Source organism: Macaca nemestrina, chromosome 5 (genome assembly GCF_043159975.1).
Source record: "Macaca nemestrina isolate mMacNem1 chromosome 5, mMacNem.hap1, whole genome shotgun sequence".
Taxonomy (NCBI): Eukaryota; Metazoa; Chordata; class Mammalia; order Primates; family Cercopithecidae; genus Macaca; species Macaca nemestrina.
This window is the reverse complement of record NC_092129.1, coordinates 79,851,733-79,873,238: the sequence shown is the minus strand read 5'-3', so window position 1 is coordinate 79,873,238 and position 21,506 is coordinate 79,851,733. Positions and strand designations below refer to the sequence as shown.

Genomic DNA, 21,506 nt, shown 5'->3' with positions numbered 1-21,506 from the left:
TTGGCAGAGAAAGACCTCTAGGTGTTTTCAGCAGCTTTTCTCAAAATAGTGCCAGAATGGAAACTACCCAATGTCCATCAGTTAATGAATAAACAATTTGTGGTACAACTATACAGTGGGATACTATTCAGCAAAAAAAAGGAAAAAACCACTAATACATGCAAAAAGGATGAGTCTCAAAAGCATTACTCGAGGTAAAATTCAGACACAAAAGGCTACATACTACATGATTCCATTTATACAGCATTCTGAAAAAGGTAAAACCACTGAGATGGGAAATTAGATCAGTAATTGCTGTGAGTTGGGGGAAGGAAGAGGTAACTGTAAAGGAGCACCAGGGAATTTTGTGAAATTAAATATCTTATCATCTTGATTTTGTTAGTAGCTATACAACGGTACACAATTGTTTAAAATCTCTTCAAACCATACTCTAAAAAAGATGAATTGGCCGGGCATGGCGGCTTATGCCTGTAATCCCAGCACTCTGGGAGGCCCAGGCAGGTGGAGCACGTAAGCTCAGGAGTTCAACACCAGCCTGGCCAATATGGTGAAACCCTGTCTCTACTAAAAATACAAAAATTAGCTGGGTGTGGTGGCAGGAGCCTGTAATTCCAGCTACTCAGGAGGTTGAAGTAGGATAATCACTTGAACCCGGGAGGCGGAGGTTGCAGTGAGCTGAGATCATGCCACTGCACTACAGCCTGGGCGACAAGAGCAAAACTCCGTCTCAAAAAAAAAAAAAGAAAAGATGAATTTTATTCCACATTAATTATATGCTTGGGATTATTTTTCCCTTCTCAGAGAGTCTGTTAGCCAAGTAGATGAACAAAGAATAGTAAGAAAGAATTAACAGTAAAGGAAAAATAATTTGTTTTAAGAATACTCCATTCTGCTATTATCTATAACTAATTTTACCATATGTACTATTTCTTAAAAGACTCTTTAAAACCAAGCATTTGTTTAAAAAACAAAGCCCCCATACTCTTCATCTATGTCCTACCAAAAGGAAGATAAAGTCATATTTTTAACATCTGAGTATGATGGAAGTCATGATTATCAAGGACTCTAGTTTTTTTCTTGCCATTGAGAATTGTCACCTTGTATGAAAAAGACAGACTTATTTGAATTAGGGGACAGAATCAGTGACAAGGTTATAAAGAAGAGAAGAAACATCAATTTCTGTTCTTTCTTCCCTCATTTATGGGTTGTCTTAACTGGCGACTAATTTCCTTTCCTACCTGAACCTATTTAAAACTCCAAAGAATAAATATAGGAAAGACATTATTACCCAACTCAAATAAATGCTTCTCTATCCTTAAGACGCTTGTGTGGTCTCAAAAGTCCAAGTCTTCCAACACTTCAGTGGTAGCTGCTTTCCTACACTGATGGAAATTCACAAAACCATCCTATTTTGCGAAACCCACTATTTAAATGCCAGATATTCTTATATTGATAGCCTATTTCCAGGAAGAGACTTTTTTTAACATAAGAGAAAACTGATATTACTGGAAGCAAAGAGAGAGAAGATCAAGACTAAGCCCAGAGGTCCTGGATTACATTTATGCCTCTGGAAGTTATTCACGCCTCATATATATGGAGTACTTAAAAACACTAAAGGAAAAGATGTATCAAAAGTCATTAGCTATAATGAGCTTACAGCATGACATAACTGTGGAACTGATATAACACATAAAGAGTTAACACCCCCAAAACTACCATGAAGATACTTGAATATAATTGCTTTCACATAAGCTCTCCAAAAGGGAAAAGAACTCCACTCTTTAATAAAAGACTTTCCAAAGGGATAAATACTGACAAAGAAAGAACATGGTATAATAATGTTTAAGCCAAAATCATTGTTCTGCAGTGACAAGGAGAAATGGGTCCAAACACTATTTACCCATAAACCTATAAAATATAAGCCATATAGAATACAAGAATAATCACCACAAGGGACAGAATAAAACAGCAACTGAAAGATGATGACTTAGCAATCACTTACTTTACAAGCTAAATTGAGGTTTCCCAAATTTTCCAGAGTTCCTCAACTGGGGGCGGTTCTGTCTCCATTCAGGGACATCTGGCAACATTTTGGATAATCAAAACTGGAGGAAGTGCTACTGGCACTTGTAGGAAGAGGCCAGAGCTGCTGTTAAATATCCTATAATGTACAGGGTAGCCCACCACAACAAAGAATTATCAAATTCAAAATGTCAATAGTGACCCTATTGAGAAATCCTGCTTTACAATAAAACTGAAAAGCCCCGCTAGTCACACAAAATCTCGAGATAATCTGTAATACATATAATGCAATACAACATAAATAACTGCAGATAGAAATGTCAAGTGCATATATACACCCCATTTGCTACTCTCCCACACTCTTTCCCCCCCATCCTGTCATTCTACTCTTCTATTTAATAATCGTTACTCCATTTACACTTCCTTTAAGCCACCTTCCCCTTCCAAAACCTCCAATTCTCCTGAGAAATAAAAAATGGAAAACATTGTCACCTTATCTATGCTGCGTGATGTCTAGAACTACTCAAGAAGAGTCAGAGGAGACTGATACATGATCATGAAGCTCAGTATTGTTTTGACTTAAAGAAAGAATGCTGTAACAAGACAACTGTGTCATAACTTCCCAGAACCACCTCAAAGGATTAGAGACGGGACCCAAAATACAACCTTGCATGTTTGTAAGCCATTATGAAAAATTTACTCATTCTTGGGATCTCATCAGCACAAGGTGAGTTCCAAAATTTCTCTCCTTGCTAATAAAGTCCTCTGATTCACATCAGCTGCATTTATTAAACACCTAACTAGCTTCCTTTCATTTGTCCTAAACCTCTTTCAAAAACTCATTTTAATATTCCCCAATTCAGAGAGCAAGTCCATTTTTAACCAATTTGTATTTTTCATGTTTCATTTAAATCTGTCTTAGCCTGTATCTTTTCATTCAACTGTATCCAAATGGCAGCATTTCAACATTAACATCCAGCATACCTTGAACTATTTTTTTTTTTACATTCTTCGCTCTGTAATTTCCAGTTTCATTAAATATTTTTGGAAGCACAATGAATAAAACTCCCAATAACAGAGGAAGTACAAAAAAACATCATTTGTACATAGATAAGCCCAGGTTTAGGATTTGATTTCAATACTTTTTTTTTTTTTTTTTTTGCAACAGAGTTTCACTCTTGTTGCCCAGGCTGGAGTGTAATGGCGCAATCTCAGCTCATCGCAACCTCCACCTCCCAGGTTCAAGCAATTCTCCTGCCTCAGTCTCCCGAATAGCCAGGATTACAGGCATGCGCCACCACACCCAGCTAATTTTGTATTTTTAGTAGAGATGGGGTTTTTCCATGTTGGTCAGGCTGGTCTCGGACTCCCGGCCTCAGGTGATCTGCCAGCCTCGGCCTCCCGAAGTGCTGGGATTAGTGTAGTATCTGTTCTTATCAGTTCAATGCTCTTCTTAAAAATGTAAAACATCAAACTTATTTTTCACGTAAAAAGGAAATCAGTATATTTTAAATACTCAACTAAGCCTAGTTAAGATGTGCTTCTGACATAGTGGTCAACTAAATATGGCAATCAGTGTGAAGAATGCCACTTAAGGTAATCATGTATATAAAGATGTTATAAATATTTTGGTGACACAAATAAAACTGAATAGCGTCAAGAGATGACTTTTCATAAGGGAGTTTTAAATATGTCTGAAAATAGCCCATAACCAAATATATTCTTATTGTACCATATAAAAATCTATTGCTAAAAATATATGAAGCTGTCCAGTCATCCATGCATCCAAACAGAAGGCAGAAATATTTTCAATAACGTACTCTAATAAGTCTAAACTTCATGTATTGTATGAGCTAGACTAATGACGTCTATCCTCGTAGAACTTTTTTACAATTGTTTCAGGGCACACTATACCTTTTTAAAGCTAGTATATACTTAATGCTTAATAATGCAGAAAAATTCACTCACCATTTCAGTGGTGTGCCTTCATATTCAAACCATATCTCACTAATGTCTTCTTGTCTCATAACCTTCTGAAAGTGCTTTTTCACTTTGTCAGTTACCAACGTCAAATAACTTACTCTTGGCAAAAGCAACTGAAATGAAAATTTGTAAAATCGTATTTATTTACTAGTTATTATTTTTTAAAAATACTAAGGTTTTTGAATTTTAAGGAAAAACAGCCGTGTTCTTTGCATTATTTTGAACATCCCACACAAAGTCAACTGCTTTTTATAGAAGATCAAAGCTTAAAGGTTAAGATGTTTTAGTATTTCTTACGGGGCCATTACTTTAAGCACAGCTTACCACATAAATGCCCAGAATACCACAAATCTATCTACAACTTTCTATAACACTAAATAAAAATGTAATTAGATGTCATACTATTTAAGATACTTATTGGTTCTATCAAATTTAACTTAAAAATTAAAATGATTCATCTGAGTCAATTAAACTGTTCTAAGAAGATAATCAACTCGAGTCTTAAAGTATACCTTGACTTATCAATCAAATCTTCTCAACCAGTCCATCATGTTTTGAAGGATGAGAGAGAATGCTGGGCTAGGTAAAGCCTTAACAAAAACAGTATGAAGAACCTGGTCAGTGTTTTTTTCCCCACAAAAGGTACCCAAAAATAAAACAGGAAGAGTGTTTTGGAAAATCAATTATGATTTATATAAAGAACCGACAATTAGATAAAAGAAGGAGGTTGTCAAAAATTTATGGTTTTCCTCCTTTGCAGTAGACACTCTAGTCATTTCTTGCTTTCCTAAGTGTCTGACTTCTTTTGCTGATAAAACTGCTTTGTTATTCTTTTGGCTGCTTTTATAACTGCATGATCTTTCATGCTCTTTATTCAAGGTGATATCTGTTGACCAATAAATCAAGTGGAACTACTAAGCTGGCAAATATATACAAAAAGAGATATTCTGGTTGAAGGAATTTCTATTTAATCATGGAAGTCCAAGATAACAGGTCCCAACTAGGTAGGAGAACATGACATTGATCCTAGGGGCTACAGAGTACAGGGGTATGGGAGGGAGACAGTTGGCATGCTCCAGCACGGAATACAAGGTACTAAATACTATGAAAAAGCTGTTGAATAGTATTATGCATTCAATAGACTATGAGTTGTTCTTTTATAAAGAGATAACTGTGATTAGTGAAGAAAGAAAAAGGAATTCTTACTATTTAATGTAAGAAAAAGCAGTTTTTTCCCCCCAGAGGAAGTATTATCGCCCCTGTTTTACTTTTAAATAACTTGCCAATATCATGCTATTCTTAAATAAATGACAGAGAAAACATTCATTGTATTCTTTCAGAAATGACAAATACAGATGTGACATTAAAGTCTCTTAAAAAAAGCATAACAGCATGGCAAATTAGCTGTTTTCAAAAAATATGTAAGTATAATCTATTAGTCTAATAAGGTCTCTATTAGTAAATCCTGAACTTTAATTTAAAAGTGATTATTGGGCATTACATAGTAATCTATTCTGTAGAAAATAATATTAACTTATGGAGACAGTAGGAGGGAAGAAACACCACAGCTAATGGGTATGGATATATCAGCTCCCGATTTTGGAGAGTGTTGTACTACATGCCTTGGCTTCACTCAAAGTTGCTAAAGAACTCACAATGATTTTTATGAAATAAAATCTTCTTTACAATAAGGAAAACAGAACATTAGATTATAACCTCCATTAAGACAGGAATTTTTGTCTGTTTTGTTCAATGCTACATTTCCACTGCCCAAAATAGTGCCTGCTTTAAAGGAGGCACACAATAAATATTTGCTGAATGAGTCAGAGATGCCAAAGGTTAAGTGAGGCAGAGTCAACAACTGTAATTTTAAAAGAATACTCATTTTTAAGGCAGAATCCACATTGAAATGTAGCTGCATTTTTCTGTTCTGTTTGGCCTGTGGGAGTAATCTTTAACTAATATATCCATATTAACACTAAGAAATCACTCTAAGATTTAAGAATGACTATTCTATAGTACATATAGATACAATTTACTTAGGAAATATTTAAACAAATAAAAATGAAAACAACATGAAACGACATCATCTTCTTGCCTTTTACCTGCAGACTATATATACTACTCATTGTTTTTCTTAGGTGTATTTCATTGGTTTAAGTTTTTTGTTTTCAATGTGGTAAAATATACCTAGTATAAAATTTACCATTTAAACCATTTTTAAGTGTACAGTTTAGTAATACTAAGTACACTCAATATCCATCTCCAAAACTTTTTCATCATCCTAAATGGAAACTCTACTTATTAAACAGTAACTCCCCATTCCCTGCTTCCCCGGCTCCCGGTAACCACCATTTTACTTTCTATCTCTATGAATTTGACTATTCTAGGTACCTTATTTAAGTGGAACCATATAATATTTGTCCTTTTGTGTCTGGTTTATTTCACTTAACAAATGTTTTCAATGTTCTCTTAGTTCTTTTACTTTGAATAAGATTAACTCCATTTGGAAATACTGTCAGCTACAATGGAAACTGTCATTCTCTTATTCCTCATTTAGCCCTAGTATAAAGTATTCCATGACTCTGATACAAGTGATTCATTTTTATCTACACAGCTGAAAAGAATATATATTTTATGCAATTATATGGAATACTTATGTTTCCAAAAAAGTTGCCCATAATTTTATTTCTTTATGCCAAGTCCTATTCTGTCCAACAATTTTCAATTTTAAAATTAGAGACCTTTGTAGGACAAAAATAGAAGTAAAACATACTAGAATTCTGTTCCACTCCAATGTGTAAAGCATCATACTAGGCAATGAGGATACAGCATTGAGAGAGACAGAGGAGTCCCTCCCCTTATACAGCAGACAGGTTAGACAGCAAAAAAGACACAAAATACAAAATTACAAATGTGATTAATGCAAGGAGGAAGTAAAGAATGTTATAAGAGCAAGCAGCAAAGGAATTTAACCTGATCTTGAGTTTCAGGGGATACCCTGACACGAAGTATATCTTAAGGCAAAGAGTCAAAAGACAAATAGGAGTGAAATGAACATGGGTGGTGTGGAAGTCTGGGTGTGTGTAGGTGTGGGAGATACCTCTGCCTTTTCCAAACAGGGGACACTGCAAGACAAAAGTCATAGAATGAATACAGAGAAACAAAGATGGGCACATTTGAGTGAAGTCTAAGAAGTCTAGGAAGGTAGAGAGTTAAGCCAGAATAGTGCTGAGGAAGCCAGGGACCAGATTATAGAGAACCTTGTAAACTAAATTAAAGATCCTAAAAATGAAGAAAACCCACAAAGGTTTTAAGCAAGCAAATGACAAGATCAGATACGTGTTTCGAAAAGATCACTCCAATTGCAGACTAGAAAACGGAAAGAAGGGAAAACTAAAAGCAGGAAACTGGTTACTACCGTGCAATTTGATCTTTTTTTTTTTTGAGATGGAGTTTCACTCTTCTCACCCAGGCTGGAGTACAAAGGCAAGATCTCAGCTCACTGCAACATCCACCTCCCAGGTTCAAGTGATTCTCCTGCCTCAGTCTCCCGAATAGCTGGGATTACAGGTACCCACCACCACGCCTGGCTAATTTTTTGTATTTTTAGTAGAGACGGTATTTCACCATGTTGGCCAGGCTGGTCTCAAACTCCTGACCTCAGGTGATCCACCCACCTTGGACTCCCAAAGTGCTGGGATTACAGGCGTGAGCCACTGCACCTGGCCTGATCAGTTTTTAAACAGTAGTCTGGTCTAGGCTGTAGCAGTGCGGGATGAAAGGGATCAGATAAGTCTGAGAGACACTGAGGTCTAAAATCAGCTGGAGTAAGGTACCAACTGAATATCTGGGATAAGAGAGAAGGAAGCACCAAACGATGAGTCTCAGATTTCAAGTAAGAGTAATTCTTCTTGCTGAAATAGGAAGGGAATAAAATAACGCAGATGACCATATTTTCTTGGGGGGAAAGCTGATGAGTCCAGTTTCAAACATACATAGTTTGAGTTCCTGTAAGACATCTAAGTGAGGATCTCCAGCAGACAAATATATAGGTTTGGAGCTCAGGAGAAAAATATTGGGAACTGTCAAGATATAAATGCTTGACAAAGACATAAAAATGGACAAGAACTCCAGGGGGTAAAAAGTGAAGTGAAAAAAAAAAAGAAAGCAGAGCCCTAAGAAATACCAATATTAAGGAATAAACAAAGGAGAAAGATGTGGCAAAAAAGGCCACACACATACACACACACATAAAAACCATAGAGGCAAAAGCAAAACCAAGGATACTGAGCACTGCAGGGCTAAACAGGACAGTGCCACAAGATGGGAGAAACAACCAACAACATCAAACACTGCTGAGATAACGCAAATGAAAATTACAAAACAGACTCTGAGCTTGGCTAAAAAGATACCATTAGTGACTTTGGCAAGAACAGTTTTCTTGGAATAGTATGAAAATGTGATTACAGAAAACTCACTGGTAGGAGGTGGAAGGCAGACAATGACTATAAACAATCTTGTTAAGAAGTCTAGCCATGGAGGAAAAGCCAAAGTTGAGAGATGGGGTCAACAGAGGCTTGTTGTTTCAGGATAGGAAGGATTTATGACAACATTAAAAACGGTGAAGGAGCCAGCAGATAAGAAGTTGAAAGTAAAATAAATAGAGAAAGCAGAGGTGGAGATGGGAGAAGATCAGATACCACCAGCCTCCTGAGAAGGCAGAAGATAGATGGAGGGCTGGGCCTTGCCTAGAAGGAAGAATACCATTATAACAGGAGGGAAAGAGAAGTAAATGTGTGTGACTGCAGATAGGTTTTGCAGATTTGGTGGCAGAAAGTTAAGGGAGGTCCTATCACACTTATTACATCATTTCTATTTTCTTCATGAAGGAGGGAGTGAGGTCACCTGTTAAGAGTGAAGGAAGAGGTCAGGGCTCAGAGACATAGTCATAGTGGAAAAGGGTAGACACCTGACTAAGGATACATAAAAGGATCACTGCCTAATGTTAAGGGTCCATGGCATTGATGACCATGGGTCTAACCATGATTTCTTCTAGACACAAGTCACAAAATAGCAATGCAAATGAGTATATGTGTTTTTATACTGGATAATCTAAATAAAAAGCAACAGTTTAAATGAACATAACAGGAAGAATACAAACTGAAAAGTTATCCAGTTTCTACAAATTTCCTTCCCAATATTCTCTGAAAAATAAAACATACTACTCAGTGATAATATGTACAGGATATAGGTGGAAAAATTATGCACAGAGGCAACAAATCAAAATGCAGAAAAGACAGGAATATATGTAATATTAATATTAAAAATATGTTCAAGCTTAATTGACAGCCAGGGACATATCTGAACTACAGCTATATTGGCACTAAAATCCTCATCTGTAATTCTAAGACTAGTCATTGCTAATGTTTTGTTTATTGTCTTCCTTGTATGTATTAACTTACACTTATGCACGTACGTATTTAAACAGCCAAATTTGGATTGTGCCATATGGTTTTAAATTCTAGTTTTTTGTTTTATGTTTATTATAAGCCTGTCACCCAACAGTCTTCAAAAACACAAATCATGACTGCATAAGAGATTTCTCTAGGTGAAGAATTAGGAAGAATTCAAGAAAAAAGCAATTACCTACAAGACAAGACAATCCTTTCTCCTACAGTTACCCTCAACACTCTTGCCATTTTCAATTTGATTAGAAACACTAGAAAACAACTTACAATCTAGTGCTCACAACAGTCTTTTCACATTTAAACAGGTCTATAAAGAAAAAATACTGTATTCTTTACATGAAATTTATTTAACTTTAGGAAGTATGTCAAACACTAGAGTTTGATTTAAAAGTAAACAGGCCTAGTGGAGTAGCTTATGCCTGTAACCCAGCATTTTGGGAGGCCAACGTGGGCAGATCACTTAAGGTCAGGAGTTTGAGACCAGCCTGGCCAACATGGCAAAATCCTGTCTCTACTAAAAATACAAAAATTAACCGGACATGATGGCGCACGCCTGTAATCCCAGCTACTTGGGAAGCTGAGGCACGAGAATCATTTGAACCCAGGAGGGGGAGGTTGCAGTAAGCCAAGATGGCGCTACTGCCCCCTCCAGCCTGGGCAACAGGGCGAGACTCTGTCTCAAAAAAAATAAATAAAAATAAACAGACTTAAATTATTTTTCAGTTGTTGTCAATTTGGCCAAATACACTCTTTGGTTTAGATACTATTACAAAGCCAATGAAAGTTAAAGTTGTAATTAAAACACCAAAAACTCGTTTGGGAAAAAAAAATGGTATCCTAACCTATGTTACAGAATAAGAACAGAAAAAATATCTCTAACAAATGAAATTCTTCTAAAAATAAAACTATGACCATACTTGGTTTTTAATTGCGGTGTTTTTCTAGACAGAAAACGGTTGATATTTCCAAAGATTATTCACATGTATATAAGCTTGAGTACCAGTAACAAGATTCCCGAACTTCTCTAAAACTATCATTTCTAGTAAGAAAACCCAAAAAGATGATTTCAAACAAAATCCCAACAGGAGCCTGGGGAAACATTCATGCACTAAGCAGTACCACTTGAAGAGCCAGTGCCAGATGCTGAGGATGCACAGAGGAAAACAAAAACAAAAACAAAACAACAGTCCTATACCCAAAAAGTGAGCGAATGGGCTCCTTAGTAAGTAGCTTCCTCCAGTAATCTGACTTCCCGTAGTGAAGGCAGGCTAAGGAACGGCGCTGCCTCTCAGAGAGATGAGTGGGAAAGCAAGGGGCAGACTTTACTAAAGTGAAACAGAAGCAGCATTTCCTCATCACAAATACAATTCTACTTTTCCACATCATCTCCAGGTAAACACTAGAATGCATACCTGAGACACAAAAAGAAAAAACAGTAACAACAATTGAGAATATCTTTGCCTATTACGGGCTATTCAGTAAACCAGGCAGGATGTCATCTCTGACAGAGGCATAAACTGGGATTATACATGCACTTAGAAAAGGGAAACAAAGCACACCAAAATCAGAAGACATTTGAAACGTGTTTGTAAAATACGTAATCCATTAACTCACACCTGCAAGTCAAGGTGCAGCAATTTATAATATATATTACATATATATTACATATTATCTCACATATAACATACAATAGCTCAGTGAACATATCGTGTGTATGTGTGCATGTTTATATGTTCATTAAGCTATTAAAACACTTTGTTAAACAGTTGCTTGGAATCTCTTAACTACAAAAGAATACAATCTGAACCTAGTATTTTCAAAATCTCTTCCTGTTAAAAAAGCACATATCTTATTATTGCATTATCATACATTTATTATATATGAATATATGCATAAGAAAAAGAAAGTCAAGAAGGCACCATAGATGATTGATTCCATTAACATACCCACATACATGTAAGGAAAACAAAGCATCATGACAACATGTTGACAGTGGTTTTGTCCTCTGAGTGGTAGCATTAGAGGTGAATATTTCCTTCTTTATGCTTATCTATGTTAATTTTTTTTCCAAAATAAGCATGAATTAGCTATATATAAAATGTTACATAATAATGGCCTCCAAGTTCTTAGAGCTTTTTTTTTTACAAAAAGGGACAAGGTTAAATATCCCATTTGCCACAATCAATGTACTTACATAGTATGGTTCTGCTTCCCTTTCAGTTATCTCATCCTGATATAGCGTGAAGCAAGTTGGAATACGTCCAAACCACACATCTCGAAGCACATCTTTGTCATCTGTCATTCTTCCAGTAGTTAAAGCAGTACATACAGGCTAAATTCTTTTTTCAACCAAAGCCAAACTGAAAATAAAATAAAGAGCATTAGTCAGATCCTTGCAAGGATGAATGAACCTGCTAGAAAACAAAAGATTATTTTAAAAAATCAATGCCATAAAGATTATCCACTTCAAAAAAAAAAAAATGTGATCACCAATCTTTAGTATAAATCCAAAAAAAAGTACAACAAATTCTAAATGTAAAATTATTATTTAAAGGAATCAGAAAAGTAACTAATTCAAAATTACATATACCAGTAATATTCATTGTACATTTGAGTAATGAACCACAGTCAAAAATGAAACTATATTTGCCTCAGTCTTCCAAGCCCAGAAGAGTCTACTGCTTATCTAAAGAGAAGCTTCACCTATACCCTATGAATCCTGACAGTCCAACTCCAAAGGATCGTTCTCGCAGTTACCCCTGCAGATAGTTCTTCCTCTCTTCCTGCAAAACTACTCTCTCATCTTAGAAAATATCTTTCACATTGGGGAAAAAATCTTTCTATAAACCCATTCCCCATTCTAAATTTCATCCTCTCCACAATGTAATTTCATCCTCTCCACAATGTAATCCCACCAATACTTCCATTTTAATTACCGTAGTTCTTTTTGTAAACCTTCTACCAAAAGTGGCCCCCTAAACACCTTTCTCGTGGCCCCCTAAACACCTTTCTCTGTATCCTACTATTCCCCTACCTAATATGCTCCTCTCTCACCTATTCAAATCCCTACTCTGCAAACCAAGCTCCCAGTCCTCTGTCCCCAATGAAACAGTAAATGCTTCTGCTTGGATCTCTCAGAATATTCTCTATACCACAAATATAGCACTAGGTCTGCAAAACAGTATTCTAGGTATGGCATAAGGACATGGCTTTTGACCTCCATAATATCCAAGTGCCTTCTAATGCTAATATTCTACAATTGAATAACACAATACACGACATGAGTAAATGCTGAAATAAATACTGTTGATAATATACACTTAGAATAACTCAACAGGTGGCACCTGGATACTAAGATTCAATATACTTATCCAAATAATATTTCTCATCTTTGATAGGCAGCTAATTCATAATCTATCATAATGTATCTTATGAAAACATTCAAAATAACCTTACGAGTTTAGCCAAATATGAATTATTAACACTGAATTATTCAAGGAGTTTGTTTCCCTTTTTTTCACTTCCACTGACCAATGCCGAGTACACTAAGACGGTCATAAATTAATTAGTCAAAGAAAGAAAAAGTTGGAGGTCAACTGGATGCAATGTCATCTACAGGTAAGTAAACTGCAAGAGGTGGAAAAAGTATGTCCAACATAAAAGTACTAGGCAACAAGAATTCTGGTTCTTAAACTGAGTCCAGTCCAGTTAGTGTTTTAACTTTTATTAAAACATATCCATAAAAACAACTATTTTAAGCAAATGATATACATACATGCATGTAAACTTCATATCATTCCACAATGGTAGGCTACAAATTCAAACAACTATTGAGTTTCTGCATTTGGCAAAAAATTTCCAATGACACAAAATTAACTCACTGAAAACAGGAAAGACCGCACTACTTCCTGATTACATTAATAGTTTGCTCTTTTTAAAGGAAATTTACTAGTGGCAAAAAATAATGAAATCTAGGTTATCACAAATAAGTAAAACTAAAATTGAATCTGATATAAAGGTGGTATGCAGTTGTTTCTGCAGCCATGATACATCAAGTTAGTCAGCAGCTGCAACTGAGATTCACCTTTTGATGATGAAGAGAAAAATAATTTGAGACAAAGAGTTCCTTTAATAAAAATCTTTAATAAAAGTTAATTACAAGCTTAAAGCTGAAGTCACTGTATTGTCACTATTGATATTATTTTTCTTCTCAGAAGAAGCAGATAGAAAATATAATCCAAGACAATTGCTCTTCCCTCCTCTCCAAGCACTGTTCTCTCAAGGAGGGATAATAATCTGATTGGTCAGATTCCAGGACACCACTTGAGCCATGTTTATTAATAGGCAGGGATCATCATAAACCAAAATATCATGCATGTGAGTGTGGCTCCCTTCTCTCCCCTCTAGGCTGCCAGACAAGAACCCGGACCACCCTGCTCTTTCTTTCCATGACATTCTCTTCTGTTTCTCCCTTCCACATTTCACGAACAGTAAAATGAATGACCAATGCTCTCTGTTTCTAAGTCCCTTCCCAAAAGAGATACAAATATAGACTTAGGGGAAGGCAGAACACCTCAAGACTCCAACTACAGGCTTGAGTTTTAAAGTCTTATGTTCCAGAAAAGTTTACCAAAGTTCTACAGTAGGATTTTAAGTACAAAGTATGAGTGAAAGATCAATTGGCACTTTATTTCCCATATACTATTATTGCTTACATGTATATTTTTTGCAAGACCTAAAGGGAAGAACTAACTCAGCCAAGGCAGCTAAAGGTATAACGCAGTACAGCTGATACAAATTTTGCAAAACAAACAAACTCTGCAAAACAGATTTATGAAAACTGCAAACGAGGCTGCTTACTGCCTCAAAATACACAGACCCAAATTTATAGGATCTTAAAATGTTAATCTTTCAATATTAATATTTACCTATAATAAATTATATAAGAAAGCATGTCTCCAGTGAATACACTTAACTTTAAAAATACGTAAGAAAAAGTAGGGATACATGAATAAAACTAAAGGATGTAAGTTTTCAATAATCCTTTTTTAAAGAGGCAATAAAACACAATTTACTCTTGAGAGGCACTATAGAGTAGGAGTCAGAAATGTAAAATGTGGAGCCAGACTGTCTGGACCCAAAACCAGCTCCACCACTTAAAGTGTGACCTCAAGTAAGTCATTTAACTTCTGTTTCTGTTTTCTCATCTGTAAAATGGGAAAACAGCACCTACCACATTAGATACAAGAATTAAATGAATTAATACATGTAAAGCACTTGAACAACATCCATCATATAATATGTACTATAAAGGTTATCTACCATTATAATTTACAGAACAAGAACATGTCTCAAAAAACGTTTAAAAGTCAACATTTAAAGACTTCAAAACCTAATAATAATCAAAAGCATTATATAAGTAGGAATTATAGGTATAAAAAAGCTAAAAATTTTGCAGTAATCACTGCTAATAATATGCAATTTAGAGTCAAATATTTAATCACTTGATATGCCTAGCTGTGTTGCAGGTGCTAGAAGAACAACAATGGACTTTTAAAAACCTCAGTCATTAACAAAGTATAATCTCCAAATCTACTAAACATACCATGCACTTTCTGTCCTTTCTGTGCCTTTGCCCATGCTGGTGGTACCCTTACCCTAAAGCAGCCTTCTTCACCTTGTCTTCCAACTTAACCATCCCTTAGGACCCAGCTCAAAATAACCTTTCTTCTACACATGATTCAGGCAGAACTCGCCTTGTTTTCTCTCGGCACTTCTACTTTTCCTCTACCCTTGTAAGTTTCTATCAGTAGTATTTATTTATACGTCTCCTCCAGCAGACTGTAATAGATTCCCTTAGGGAGAAGGATCATATCTCATTCATCTCTTCACCTCTGATACTTGGAATGGTATCTGGAATTCAGTAGGTGCTCAAAAAATGCTTACTGAATTTGAATGTGTTGGAAAGACAGTGTATGATATAAAATTACAGAACCAAACAGAATCCTGAAAAATGAGGTAAGCAGGTGAGATTAGATAATAAAAATTAGATAACAGTAGATTATATACTACTTTAAATATCAAGTAACTCCAGAAATACTATACATTTTATATTACCTCACACTTGATACACACAAGCCTATATGCTCCCATTTTACAAGTGATAAATTTGAGAAGAGGATGTCAGATGATTTTTCTAAAATCTTGTGGCTAATAAATGGCAGAGCCAAAATTAGAAGCCACGTCCTAACTCAGGTTTCTAATCTCATATTCTTTCTATCATACTATATGGACTGCCATCATCCCTCTCAACTCCAAAACATCCATATGTCCATGGTATAATTAAATGTTACTTTGTGAGAGCTTTCATGGGGCACAGGAAAGAGGGGAGTTGGAGATATTAATACATCCTATAGTGTTCGAAGAATTTTAAAAGATGTGGAACTTGAAGAATGGGTAGAATACGGACAGGCGAAAAGATGACAAATATTCTAACAGGCCAAAATAGCATCAATAAAGGCATTAAGTGGGCAGGCGCAATTTTTGTGCCAACTTTTAAGGAAATTTTGGGTTGAGAGTAGTATTAATAGATAATGAAAGAGCTGATACCAAAACATGTTTTAACATCACATGTGACCTTTAGGCAAGTCACTTTACTTCACTAAGCTTCAATTTCCTTACTTGTGAAATGGAATTAATATTACCCAAGTCACAAGGTTGTTCTGGAAAAAAAAAAATCCATAAAGTGTTTGATACAATAATGGACACACAGTAAGTGCTAGGAAATGCAAGCAATTATTATTCCTCTAATGTCAAATCTGTAAATGTAAGTAAAATGAGACTAGACCATGAAACACACCAAACAGAAGACTAGGGGTGGATCTCAATTTCATCCACCAGTCCTATAGTGCCTACAGGTTTTAGAATGGTAAAATAAAAACAATTATGTGGTAGCAGTGCACAAAAGGAGAGCCTTGAGTCAGAGAGGCTAGCCAGGAAGTAATTTCAGCAACTAAGGGAAAAAGTAATGAGTGCCTGACCTATAGAGGTAGTCGTGGACTGGTGAAAAACAGATGAGTCTTTCCAAGGAAGAAAGAGAAGCTGGTGAAAAATGAGGGATAAAGAACAAGGGAAAGGAAGTTCAGATGCTGACAGCATGCAAATTACAATAAGATAGTTAAGGGGCTTTGAAATCAGACTGACATGGGTTTAAACCCTGATTTCCACCTATTAGTTACGTGTCTTGGACAACAAACCCATCCTCTTTGACTCTCATATTTGTGAAATGAAGATAATTATAATTTTCACAGGGCTGTTGGGTGTTTAGTACATTTGGTAACCACTCAATAAACAATGTATGTTTTTAGTACACAGTTTCCTCATATTTCCATGGCCCCTCTGCTTGAACACTTTTTCCCTCCTCTTTTGGCCAACTCTTTTATCCTCTCTGGGCCAACTCTTAACCCTCTTAAGCTTAATATCAGCTCCTTGGGAAGCTTTCCCCTAAGCAGCCTCCAGTCTAATTACTTCTTTAATAGCATGCAATATCATGCAATGCAATTATCTGTTTATCTTATCTGTCTCCTGCCCCTCCCCACATTGAAATTTTCTTTGACAGCAAAATTTAGTCATATGTACCTTCTAATCACCAATATTAGTATAGTTAGCAGATAGTAGGCTTTGACATTTTTGTTAAATAATGGGGAAAAAATATATAAATATATGAATCTAGCTACTTAAGAAATTTTATTCCTAAACTCCTTTGCAAATCAGTACAGTCACGCTTTAAATTCAGCATACTCTGTTATTTTAGAAAGATTTTCTCTCTTCTACATACACTACACCATTATCACCATCCATCCAATTTCAAGGAAATATCTTGGAAATAAAGAAATTCCAACCCATGATGCAATCTACTAGAAGTAAGTTTCTTGAGGGCAGGGGCTATTCTTGACTGTTCTATTTTCTGCATCTAGTTCAGAGCCTGGGACAGAGTAGGTGCCCACCAACAACATCTGTTAACCAATCAGTCATTTAGAAAATGGCGGTGGCTCAAACCTGTAATCCCAGCACTTTGGGAGGCCGAGATGGGCGGATCACGAGGTCAGGAGATCGAGACCATCCTGGCTAACACGGTGAAACCCCGTCTCTACTAAAAAAATACAAAAAAACTAGCCGGGCGAGGTGGCGGGCGCCTGTAGTCCCAGCTACTCGGGAGGCTGAGGCAGGAGAATAGCGTGAACCCGGGAGGCGGAGCTTGCAGTGAGCCGAGATCCCGCCACTGCACTCCAGCCTGGGCGACAGAGCAAGACTCCCTCTCAAAAAAAAAAAGAAAAAAGAAAGAAAATGGCACGCTGTGATAACAATATAATGCACAACTAATAGTCTCTTTCACACTACGTACCAAGAAAGACTAACCTACTACCTGAAGTAATTTTCGTTGACAAAACTCCCAACTACCTAGAAATATCAAATACTTACTAGACTAAGTGCATAAACATCAAAAAATAATAATATATGCTGGCTGGTCTTCCTTTAAATTCATAAACACTAACCTCAAAACCGGGCCCTTGGTACTGCCTAGTGTTCCTACTTTTCCCTAGTCCATTTATTCTCCCCCTTTCCCACATCACTATTCCATACCTTCTCCTCCCTCAAATGTTCACTTCTTCCTCCTCCTCTCTCTCTCTCAGCTAATGACCTTGCTTTCTATTTCCTTCTATCTGCTTACTGTGAATCAGTGATTCTCAAGAGGAATTTTACTCAACAGTCCCACCCTGGGAGGGAGGAAATTTTGTAAATCTCTCCAAACTCTAAATATTGAAATGCCCCAGGACTCAGTCCTTGAACCACTCCCTTGGAGATCTCTCACACGGTTTTAAATACCACTTATACATTTACACTCTCACAGTTTTATCTTCTGTCCAGACTTCTCTTTTGAACTGCCTGGCTTCACATATACCACTACATATGACATTTCCATTTAGAAATGTAACATATGCAAAACGGAAAACCATTTCAGATCTTCCTTCCTCCTCTCTCCTATCACTATCATTCTGTGGTCTTTTGTGTTTTGCTAAGTGGAAAAGTCCTTTTTTTTTCTTTTAAGAGACAGGGTCTCGGTGTCACCCAGGATGGACTACAGTGAAGGATCACGGGCCACTGTAACCTTGAGCTCAAGGTGGTCAAGTGATCCTTCCCTCCCATCTCAGCTTCCCAAGTAGCTAGACATGCCACTATGCCCAGTTAATTTTTTTTTTTTTTTTTTTTTGTAGAGACAGGGTCTCGTTATGTTGCCCAGGCTGGGGATTCTCTCAAAGATGGTATTACAAGCACGAGCCACCATGCCCGACCAAGTGCTATTCTTCAGCTGCTCAGTCTGTAACCCTTGCAGTCCACCTTGACCCTTCTTCTATCTAACTGCTCTCAAAGTAAATCTGGTCATTTCGCACTACCTCCACTATTACTACCCTGATTAATCACCTTGACCTTTAACCTGGATAAATGCAGTCAATATGGCCTACTAACAACTCTTATTTCTGCACCTGCTGCATACAGTCAACACAGCAATTAGACCTTTTAAAACACAAGTTAGATCAACTTACTCCTCACTCAAAACCCATCTCATTCAAAGTACAAATTAAAGTTCTTATAAATTCCTACATGGTCCTAAAAGACTTGGTCCCATTTCCATCTAAGTATCCACTACTTCTTTCCCTCTTGTTCATTATTTTCCAGTCAAACTAGCTAGTATGCACCTGCCTCAGGACTTCAGTGGTAGCTCTTTCCAAGTGGCAACCTTCTTTATCATCTATAGGCCTCCACGTTAATATCATCTTTTCTATGGCCACACTTCCATCTCCTGGCTTTCCCTATACCCCTGCACTGCTTTGGTTTTTTTCTCTAGCACTTTCGACCCCTTGACATATACAGTTGGCCCTCCCTACCCATGGGTTCTTCGTCCTTGTATTCAACCAATCACGGATGGAAAAATATTCAGGGAAGAAAAAAAGTCAGTACTGAACATGTATAGACTCTTTCTTGTCATTATTCCCCAAACAATACACCATACCAACTATTTATATAGCATTTCAGTTGTCTTGGGTATTATAAATAATGCACAGTTGAACTAAAGATAGGAGGATGTGCATAGGTTATCTGCAAACACTACACCATTTTATATCAGGGACTTGAGCATTTGAGGACTTTGGTATCCAAGGGAGGTCCTAGAACCAATCTCCCAGAGATGCCGAGGGATAGGAAAGACTGTACCTTAATTTTTGTATCAATGTCTTCTCACGCCATCCCCAAAGTGGAATTTCATGATGGCAGGGATTTTTATTCTTTTGTTCACTATTTTGTTTACTGTTTTGTCCAGTGCCTAACACATAGGAGGTACTCAGTTTGGGGGAAATTAATGAAATAAACACACACTTGAGGTGTGTGCACTATTCTAAAAACTCATATCCATACAGTTCCATTCCGTCCACTTTTCCCCAATTTTAAGTAGCATATCTTTGAAGATCAAAGCACAGGCTTAAATCTGGTGTAAAATACCTTTCAACTACTACCCTCAGCCCAACATCCTTATTTTCAAATTCAAAATTCAACCAGAAACTCCCTCTATGGAAATCACAATAGTTCAGTTCAGAGCCAAGTATCCAGTTTCAAGGTCTCAGAAATCTAACAAGCCAATTCTGGAAGGCTTTGGAAGTTCAGCTACTGCCTGATGGGTCTCCGGGTTCTGACTGCTCAAGACATGCTGTGCCTACTCACCCCTCAGAAAAATCTAGAACCAACAGTTTCCTAGGTTCCTCAAGTTCAGGATAATTGTAAAATAATCCAAAGTACAAATGAAATATGTAAAAGTGTCTTGCCAACAGAAAATGTCTTTGGTAGCACTAAATATAATTATTGAGACAAGGAATATCGTAAATAGATAAATTGTTTGGAGGACATACCCACCGAGTTTGGACTCATACTGCACTGTGCAATAAAGGTTTAAATAACTGTGTTCCAGGAAAAATGCAGTTCCTGAACTGAACTCTAGAGCCTGTGACTAGACTCTCGCTTTCCTACCTTAGTAAGCAACAGACATGTACCCCAAGAGGGACCCCACAGGCCACACCCGCCAACCGGCCCCGGGGCTCCCGGGGCGGCGTCTCACCAACTCCACCTCTGCCCGGAGGAACCACCTTCACCCTCCATCGCCGCCGGGCGGGCGCTCCTCCAGACAGCTTCACCCCTCCTTCCTACCACACCTACCTGGCCCCTCCCCAGCCCTCCTCCTCTAGGAATTTCATCACACAAGGGGACACACACACGTACCCTACCCGAAGCGACGGCTCCTCCTTCCGGCTCCCCGCACTGGTGGTGACGCCTGGATTCCGGGCTCTGGCGGGGCGGCGGGGCAGGCTGCCCACCTAACACACTGTCCTGCGGGGACGCGGCAGCAGGACTCCAGGAAGCCCGCGCAGCCGCAAAAAGCACCGGCGCGGAGGTCGGAGCCAAACCCTGCTGCACTTCCGCCCTCTGGTATCCAGCGAATAAAACCGGCAGCGCCGCGGAGCCCTGAAAGCGCCCCACAAGTCCAGTCACCCTCGGCGCCTGGAGATGACGTCACGAGACCCCACGTGGCCCGAACTCCGCCCTCCGTGTTCTGCCCAACCCCGCGAGGAGGCCCGAGTCGCTCCTGAGCATGCGCCAAAGGAGCAGGACACTTGAACTTGGGGCCAAATCCCTCCAAGTTCATAGCTTGTACCCTCTTGTGAGAGTCTAGCGTCAAAGCGTAGTTATTGGGGCTTGGGGAGGTTAATGTAACAGTTCCACAAGAACAGTTTTTAAAATACTGAAACACTGCCTCCCTAGAGCTTGATCGGAACATCCCTTTCTTCCTGGCATCACACAACAGTATTAGTAAAACATTAGTTTACAAAGCACTTTCCCATCCATTTTCTCATTTGATCTTATTCTCTACTTTGTTGGAACCACCGCAGGCGTTCATTAATAGCCTAATTTAACAGAAGACTA

The 21,506-nt window shown here is 37.6% G+C and overlaps 1 protein-coding gene across 7 annotated transcripts in view; it reads right to left on the bottom strand.

The window, feature by feature from the left end:
• Nucleotides 1-20,945, bottom strand: part of LOC105478775 (autophagy related 5) — a 137,266-nt gene extending 116,321 nt beyond the window's left edge. For 4 of the 7 annotated variants that reach the window (XM_071096666.1, XM_011736407.2, XM_024791917.2 and 1 more), the window contains exons 1-3: nucleotides 20,805-20,934; nucleotides 11,671-11,836; nucleotides 3,991-4,118 (exon numbers count right to left, since the gene is read on the bottom strand). In XM_071096666.1, coding sequence (XP_070952767.1) covers nucleotides 3,991-4,118; nucleotides 11,671-11,778 — 236 coding nt within the window. In that variant the 5' untranslated portion in view covers nucleotides 11,779-11,836; nucleotides 20,805-20,934. Of the gene's footprint in view, nucleotides 1-3,990; nucleotides 4,119-11,670; nucleotides 11,837-20,643; nucleotides 20,758-20,804 lie in introns of those variants that run through there. The other 3 variants (XM_071096667.1, XM_071096668.1, XM_071096670.1) reach the window with 3 other exon arrangements.
• Nucleotides 20,946-21,506: the final 561 nt, after the last annotated feature.